We start from the raw sequence: 9,335 nt of genomic DNA, 5'->3' as shown, positions 1-9,335 counted from the left end.
AATCCCAAGTAGTGGGTCAATCAGATGTGTGTGTGTTTGTGTGTTTAGTATACGTCTTTCATCAACATCATCAAAACAATGTGGTTTATTTCAAATTCGAAATGGGACTTCCTGTACATTTAAACTGAAGCATTTAACAGTGGCACCCAGAGTAGCGGAATTAAGGAGGGAGCCACCTAGTCACGTGACCCCCTATCCCTATGAGTATGAATAATAGTACATTGTTTTCTTTTAATAAATCATTCTTAGTAGCAAAAATCTGCTTAGTTAATGATTATTTCAACAACAACTACAACTACTACTTTTTTTTACTATATATGTGTGGATAAATTGTATACATATGTAAATAATATATATATATATATATATATATATATATATATATATATATACACATATATATACATGCGTGTGTGTGTGTGTACCATATGTGTGTACATGGTACACCAACAATGCACACGAATTTATGCACACACATATATAGTAAAAAAATAAAGTAGTAGTTGTAGTTGTTCTTGAAATAATCATTAACTAAGCAAATTTTTATTTGATATTAGAATGATTTATTGAAAGAAAACCATGTAATGTTATTTAACCCATACCCATAGGGTTGGGGTCATGTGACCAGGTGGCTCCCTCCTTAAATATATATATATTATATATATATATATATATATATATATATATATATATATATATATATATATATTCCTAGGTGGCACCGAACCTCCAACCAATGAAAGATTTCTAGATTAGCCACTGCCAGGAAGACAAGGACTAATCACGGCATTTACATAGCAGCTCAATCACTCATTACCTACATAAGGAAGCAGCAAATCAGAAGTGACAGGTGACATCCTGGGAAGTGCTTGGCAAACGTGTCACTCTTGGGAGCTGGGAAGGGCTTTGTTTCGTTTACAAAGCGGTTCTGGTGTTATGACACCTTCGTTTTATTTTCAGAATTTCTTCGTGGCTTACACTTTATAATAATACATAATAATGCGTTAATGACAAATCTTAACAGTTTTACAGCCCTTCATAGAAATAGCAAATAGGCCTAGCCCAACTCACAGACACCATGTTTTATACAATGTCCACTCTTCTTCATTTGCTTCTAAATAAGTTTCTTGTTCCAGCTCGGTTGGAGAATCGCGTCTTTGCTACCGCGAGGTTGGAGTACCGCGTCTTTGCTACCACGTGGTTGGAGAACTGCATCTTTGCTACCGCGTTCGAGAGCAGTTATTGTAAAGAAGTTGTCAAAATATGAGAGGCACATGTACAGACAGTTATATCAGTTTCCGAGATAAGCAGCTTTTCAAAGGCATGATCTCTTACTCTTATTTATATGACTGTGATAATCGTATGTAAGGCCTGGTCTTACTCCGATTTTGAACTAAGACCGAGATTCAGTTTGTTAGAGGCATGGATCGTTGCAATTATGTTAATTTTTCGACATCCTTAAACTTGATGAGTGTAGTTAGCTGATAAACGAAGCTCAGATATAATAAATCCAAAGCTAAATTGACTAGTTGATCTCGTTCCACGCAACTCACTATGCGTTTGCAACGATCCATTCATCATTCATGAAGTTTGCATTTTAACGATTATGGTCCTCGACATCGCGGGTGCACTGATTACGGTCTACGTTTGACTGTTAAAAACACTTGGTTCTAACATTGTACTTAAATTTTGATATCCGCTAAACCTTAAGAGTGTATTACGCTTGGAAAATTAAATGTTGATTCTGTATTAGCGAAAATTATGTATCGAGATAATAGATTAGTGGCAACTATTTCACGCTATATTTTCTGCGTTTGTTGATATGCGAATTGTTTAATACAATCGCATATTAATTTCATCATATATAGAACGTTTTTTCCACGGGAGGTGTATTCTTTTTAGCAATATCGCATGGGATTTAGAACATCATATCTGCTCGACCATCTTTCATCATGATTTTACCTATGAACAATTATCATCATTGATACTAAGTCTATAATTTGTCCAGGATGAACCATCGTCTAGGGAAGCAGTTTATAGGCTTACTGGTGGATTTTAAAGCTCTAAACTTCAGGGTCATCGTTTTACATTTGTTTTATTTTTGGTCACTTGATCATTTCATTTTAGTCCGTTCTCTGGTTTGCTATATTTTGCTATATTCTTTCGTGGGCATTCTGTGATCTTGGAAGCTTTGTTGCAGAGTCAGTTACCATTTTTCGCGTGATTTGTTATTTAATCAGATAGGCGTCACATCATCATGGGTAATCAACGATTATATTTCTTATGAAAGGTTCCGCAGAAATGTAATCTGCTACTTACCATCACTCCATTCATTCTTGAAACAGAGGTATCCAACTTTGCTGCTTTTTTTAACAGTAGCGATCATTTTTTTCTAACGCAATTACTCTTTTTTAGACCATATTCTATTATACCTACCTGGATATATTTCCCATTGAATCACTTCATTGACTTATAGTTTTCATTTTGCTTCCTCGGTCTGCCAATGTGAAACCAGAGGAATTTATTTCTGGAGATTAGAAATTCTTTTCTTGGCATAATATTGTTCGGATCCCACAATAAGCTGTAGGTCCCATTGTTAGGTAACCAATTGGTTCCTAGCCACGTAAAAATATCTAATCCTTTAGGCCAGCCCTAGGGGACCTGTTAATCGGCTGAGTGGTCTGGTTAAACTAAAGCCTAAGATAAACTTAACTTTATCTCATTCGTCTATTAATTTTAATTATTGTATTTTTTTTCTTTTGCTTATGATTAAATTGCAGTTGTCAATATTTTATTTTATTTTTTTAAGACTAAAATACTAATTTTCATTGACCACACATAATATCAAACCTTATAATTCTGCTCAGAAAGTCTACATAACTTTTGTTTTTATTCTTATCTTCATGATTAGCTTTTGCTTAAAAAACATGATATAAATAACATTCAGGAAGCTCATTAATCCCTCACGTAAGCTATGAGCCAGTTTTTAATAGAACATTGTATATATATATATATATATATATATAGATATAAATATATATATATATACTATATATATATCTATTCTACACATAAAAAGCTTATGTAATCCTTATCAGGAATAGAACTTGAGGGTAAAATGCTACTGTCACAAAAATACTGGGTTGGTTGCTTTTACAATTGAAGTTTATATACTACGCAGAATATTACTGAATAGAATTAACTTGCAGGTTTTCCCTTGAGCTGTCTTCGTATTTAGTGAAAGTTTAAAGTATTCAATTAGATGCATCTTTCAAAATAAGATAGAACCTGCACCAAAATAATTTTTGGACATTGTTGAGATGTATTCATTCTATTCTTCTATGAAAAATTTAATCTGGAAAGTATGGTAAAGATGTTGTCATGTAGAACCTAAATTAGACTGATGGAAGATATAGTTTCTCAGCTTTAAAAATGTCATTGGAAGGACCAGCAATTGAGAGAAGTCTGCCTCACCTCATGATAATGTTCTATGAAGCCTTGACTCGTAATTCATTACCTTTCAAGTTTATTTAGAATACATATTCTGTAGACAAAAATTTCCACTGTACTGCCATCGATTCAGGATCTAGGGTATATAAAAAAGAATATTCCAAAATACCATATAATTTAAAATGGACAATCTCTATGTACAACATTTCAATCAAAGAGAAATATGAATGAACTGTATTTTTCATAAGCAAAAATACATATAGATTTAGCACCAGCACAATATTGGTAATTATGTCCTCTACAAGCTATTCATCATAAGCTCTTTAATAAATGAAAGCACCTTTCTGAAATAAAGTATAAATCATAACTGGAGATAGCATTAAAAGAATACTGTCTGTGATTTGCTATCCCCCAGGACTTCAGTAGAAAAAAGAAATAGGAATAATTTCATCAACTTAAGCTACTTTGGCATATATCACATCACACTATATAGCTTTCGTTCAGTTTAACCAGATCCGGGTAGTGAGCACCCCACCATTCCTCTTGTAAGCGCTCCTCCAGCCTTTCCAGGCAAAACAGTTGTGCCATATGATGTCTGGAAGACTCTGTTGAGGCCAGCAGATTTGATGCTCTCTTCTGCAGGCTGTTGAATTCATGGCGATTGTCTGTGGCCTGGCGTGACAGGCTTTGTAGGTCACACTTGAGGATTTCCAGGCGGCTGTCTATCTTACTGAAGGAAGCTACCAATTCCATGATTTCTGAAAGTCCCTTGAGGGATCTCCCACCACGGAGGGAGGACGCTTCCAGTCTGTCACAAATGCTCCACAGGTCCTTGATTCTTTGCCTTCGCCTCTCATCCACACACTCCACTTCATCTACACTGTCATCTGCATTACTTTCTTTGTCACTTCTAGATATTAGGCTGTCATATTGTTCATCTTTCACAAGTGCCATACTACCTGTCTCGTCTTCACATTCATGTTCCAACCCCCAGTTCAGTGAATCAAAATTCAAAATGAGATCATTGTGACCAATGCTAAATTTCTTATACCATACAGGACATTTCCGCTGCACGTTCCCTATTAACCCTTCAGTAAGATCGCCCGATTCACTGCTTTGTTCATCTGACACCTTACCCTTAACTGAAAGCGCCCCAATGGTATCTGTTGATTCAAGTTGTTCATCTTCACTTATTCCTTCTAGTTCTGCCAGTATGGAGCGGTCTATATGGATTTCTGGCAGGGTGTCTGATATATCATCTGTAGCAGATATCCCACTGTCCCTGGAAGGGCAGCTTCGAATGCTACAGAAGGCATCAGCCGAGGGTGTGGAAGACAATAACTCTTCATTGTTGTTGTTATTGTTTACTTGCAAGAGTAAACTGTCAGATTTCACCAACCCCTTCTGCTGCCCTTGTCGCTCAAGTGCATTTGGAAGTTCAATTTCAAAGGAATGCGTCGAGTCAAGAGATTCTTCCAGTTCGCTTCCCGCATTTCTGGAAGAAGGTCTGTGCTCCAGCAAGTTCTCGCACTGACTGTTAAAGGACAGCGATCTCTCCTTCTTGATTACAACTTGCAACTTGTCGATCTCATCGTTATAATCATTGAGCCAATTCAGGTCAATCACGTTCTTCTTTCTGCCATCATAGTCTTCGACCTTTGGGAAGCCCCAGCCGAATGCGTCTCTATGGCTGAAGCTGTGAATGCGAAGAGATTTGGGTCCTTCATCTTCTTTCTCCTGGACTGGAGTTTCATCGTCTGTTCTGAAATGGATAATGCAGGCATTACCAGAAGATAAATGGAGGTTTTAAATTGAAAGACTAACACATATCAATCTAAAGAAAAGACAATCAGTACTATCAGGCATGACCAATTCTTAAAGAAAGTAAATATCTGATCTGGAAATGGCATAAGACTAAATGGAAACAAGTATTACTCTGAAAATGGTGTAGCACTTTGAAAGAAAACCAAAATTCCCCTGAAAGTATACCACTCTAAAAGAAAAGAAAAAATTACTCTGAAAATGGCATATCACTCTACAAGAAAACAAGTATAGGCAGTCCCCAGATTATGATGGGGGTTCCGTTTTTGAGACGTGCCGTAAACCGAAAATCGTCTTAAGCCGGAACATCATCGAAAATCGTCCAAAATCCTATGAAAACCTTACTTTTAATGCTTTGGTTGTATTGAAAACTATGTAAAATGCATTTTTATTTGTGTTTCTCGTCAGAAAACCTTCAAATATTGTTTATTTTGCCTTTTTGAAGTCATATTTCTTTCGCCGGATCGGCAACATAGGCGTCATAACCCTGGAACATGCTTAGTAAACCTGGAAATCTTTCTGATGAATATAATTGAAAAGCGTCATAACCTTGTAAGCCGAAACTGTCGTAAACCGGGGACTGCCTGTATTAATCCTAATCTGAAAATGGCATATTACTCTAAAGGAAAACAAAAAATTATTCTGAAAATGACATATCACTCTAAAAGGAAAAAATATAAAAGACACGCACCACTCTAACAAATACAAATCAATGGACTAAAAAATACTGTCTTAAAGAAAACCTGTTAATATTCTGAAGAAAGGAAGGAATTTTTGAAAAAAAAAAAAAAAAAAAGTCACTACTTAGAAAAAGACAGATTCCATAAAACCGACAAATAATCATAAAGCGTACTAACACATTTAGTCTTGATGTTGCTATAAATAATTCTCTTTTTGAATCAGAATTAATTATCTAAATTCGTGTTTCTTTACTAAATATTTGTTACTCCATTTCCCATGGGTATCACATATAGATAAATGGAACCTTAATATGGGTAATGTCAACAAACCTTACACACTGAGTTACCTTTTTCTAGTTATGCAATCTTTTCCAGATCACGTGTGCTTAGATATAATGCCATCTAATGTGAATGAATGAATTAATAATGAAATTTATGCTTTATTTCCAACCACTGGGCACTTTTGGCCATTCAGAGTTTACGATAATGAAATGAGGGAGATGGAATGGTTAAACAGCAAGATACAGATATCAAGAACAAGGGTACACAGGTGCACCTTAGTAGTGTATGCAGTGCACCACGTGAGGTGCACTGACGGCCTTAATCCCCTACCAAAATTCTTCGGTACCAACTCAAATGATTTTACGTTATCGAATTTTCCCAGTTATTAAAAACTACAAGATAAGATAAAAGGTTGAAAAGCGTCTTTGTTTACTAAACTTTCTAAAGTAACACCAAGGAAGCAAAGTCAGTACTAACGACCTTGCTTAGGGGCTTCTATATATCCCCAGGCATCCATTTCATCTTTTTTTTTATTTTGTTGTTTTTTTAGTATGGAAGTTCACACGTGTCTCCTTTCTTGCAGGCTTTACGCTATTATCCTTTCATTATTTTCCTCTTTCGCTTTATCAAGTTTAATGTGCATTTTTTCTTTCATTTCTTTCTTCACTTTTCACCCTCTTTTATCCTCTCCTCTTCTTCTCATAATGTTGCGCCCACGATAACCTTCGTTCTTGTGACGCCAAATTACTTGAACATTTGGTGACCACCAAGATTTATGGCTGGTGGTAACTACTGGCATTTTGCAGAACTGAGAAACATTTATTTTCTTTTCAAGAGGAAAAAATCCTAAAAGAGGAACAATCACACTTTCAGGTATCATTATTAGCAGGATTATTATTATATCAAAATAGTTGTACCAAACCACTGAGCTGATTAACTGCTCTCATAGGTCTGGCCTGAAGGATTAAAAGGAAATGGTGTACCAAGTCTAGGCCATAGAAATTATTAGCAGGAGCATTACTAGTGGTAATAGTATATACTATTTATCCAGTATTTGTTGATTTGGTACAAATATTTTTGCTGTCTTAATTATGATTGATGTTGATGTTATACCTATAAGATTCTAGCAAACTCGATCATTATTTTTATTATCATTATTATTAGTAGTAGTAGTAGTATTGGCAGGAATTATATTCCTTGTATATAACTAACAGTCATCAATTATTGTTCTTTCATTAAAGCACAATACTGACTTACAATTCTGACAAAAGAATAACGCAAACCCACAAACACGCACACACATAGAAAATTCCATGCAAATATCCTGTTGCCATATTCTAAAAATGAAAAAAAAAATGCTGAGACTTGGGGTTTTGAATATCCTTGTTTGTGATGCTGAGGATAAGAAGTTTATGAGAGGTGATTTCTTTATGAAAGAAACCTGAATGTTTTGGTACCTAGTGATACAAAAATGAGGCCAGCGTGGTTGGTATGGAAAGGAATAAAATCACTGTTTCTTGGTTGTTAGTAAGCGTACAGATACGGAAGGCGATAAAAATGTATGGATAGAAGATAAGCTGCTGGTAACAACTGAGTTTTTATCACAGACCCAAAGTGTGTACTGGAATATGTAGACGGGATAGTGATTCACTTTGCTATATAAGTGGATCTGTGACATAGATGTGTTTTGTGTACATGGTTAATTGATTTCTTTAGAGATGAATGATGCAAATAAGCAAAAAAGAAAATATTAAACATAGGTGTGGAACCAGAAAATGAACAGTAAACTGGGTGTTGAAAGACTGATGTTTTACGGACACTATAGTACAGTTAGAGACATTAAAGTGCTGACTGAGGGTAACACAGAAAAGAAGAAGCCAGTGAAAGTTTGAAAGCAATTGCCAGAGAGAAAAGTTGAGTAAATGTGAACGGGAGTAATGTTATAAGGGTAGTAAGCGGAAACCCGGAAGTTGATGTAATAAATAGGGACGGTGGAAAAAAGAAAAAAAAAGGACTATGTTAATTCATACAAATATCTGGGACTCAAATACTGATGGTAGGGTGAATGGAGCAGCGGGCTTCAGAATGCTTGAAGCAAGCAAAAGCAAGGTTTGTGCACAACTCTGGGAAGTGGTATTATGAACGAATTTTTTGACAATTCATCTCTAGAAGTGGAGAACAGATATCAAATCTATGTGAAAAAGCTCTTCAGATTAAGACTTTGTGCAATATCATGTGTTGTGAAGAGGACTGAGAGAGCGAGTTAAGTATATTAAGAGGAAGAAAATCTAGAAAGTACTGCAAAGGTCGGGTAAGAGAAGGACATAACACCCAAGAAAAATGAGTTTCCACAGGATAAAGGTTATTTGCTCAGGTTAAAAGACAACATAAGAGCCTAAGACTAACAATACCAGATATAGATGTGTATCTATAATATATGTACTCTGTATGTGTGTGTGTGAATTCCAACAGTTTTATGCAGTATCAGTAAAGCAGTGAAGGGTATAGAATTAAAAACCTTATGCACTCGCCCACCTGACTGCCATACAATACAAGGTGTCTACAACCCTATACTATCATAGGTGCTAATCTGCCTCAGGTTACAAACCCTTGGTATTTCCTCGAGCAGCTCTGTTCAGTTTAACTACTAAGACTACAAGTTCTGAGCAATTAGACTGTCAGGAAATGTGCTATTGCTGTTGGCCTTATGAAAGTGGGACTCGTAACTACCATTTGTGGGGGCATTGCATCTCCATAGGGGTTCACAACCCACCACCAGGTGCAACTTCTCCTATGGGAAACGTGCTGACACTTAATCGGGTAGCAGTGTAGGAGTATTGCATATTGGGATACTATCACTCGCCAAATGCTTATAATATTTGTGATTGGCTGTGCTCTAGAGTCATCTTCTGTTAAGGGAAATGGGTTGATGTTCTGATACACCGGATGTGGGATCGAATCCTGCCATGGATGTCAGAATTTCTAAATATTCTTCCATTTGGATTTGAGACTTAGTAGTGGCAAGCATATCCAATTTGACGAATTACAGCAGTTAGGATGTTACTGTGGTTCTTACAGTTCCATACCTATCAGGTAAAAAAA

The 9,335-nt window shown here is 36.0% G+C and overlaps 1 protein-coding gene across 1 annotated transcript in view; it reads right to left on the bottom strand.

Annotated features, from left to right (window-relative positions):
* Nucleotides 1-3,606: 3,606 nt before the first annotated feature.
* The window catches only part of LOC135225686 (uncharacterized), a 39,017-nt gene continuing 33,288 nt past the window's right edge, over nt 3,607-9,335 (bottom strand). The window contains exon 2 of the mRNA XM_064265034.1: nt 3,607-5,212. Coding sequence (XP_064121104.1) covers nt 3,931-5,212 — 1,282 coding nt within the window. The 3' untranslated portion in view covers nt 3,607-3,930. The remainder of the gene's footprint in view (nt 5,213-9,335) is intronic.

The sequence above is a fragment of the Macrobrachium nipponense genome, chromosome 13 (genome assembly GCF_015104395.2).
Source record: "Macrobrachium nipponense isolate FS-2020 chromosome 13, ASM1510439v2, whole genome shotgun sequence".
NCBI lineage: Eukaryota > Metazoa > Arthropoda > Malacostraca > Decapoda > Palaemonidae > Macrobrachium > Macrobrachium nipponense.
This window is presented reverse-complemented; position numbering and strand designations above follow the sequence as displayed.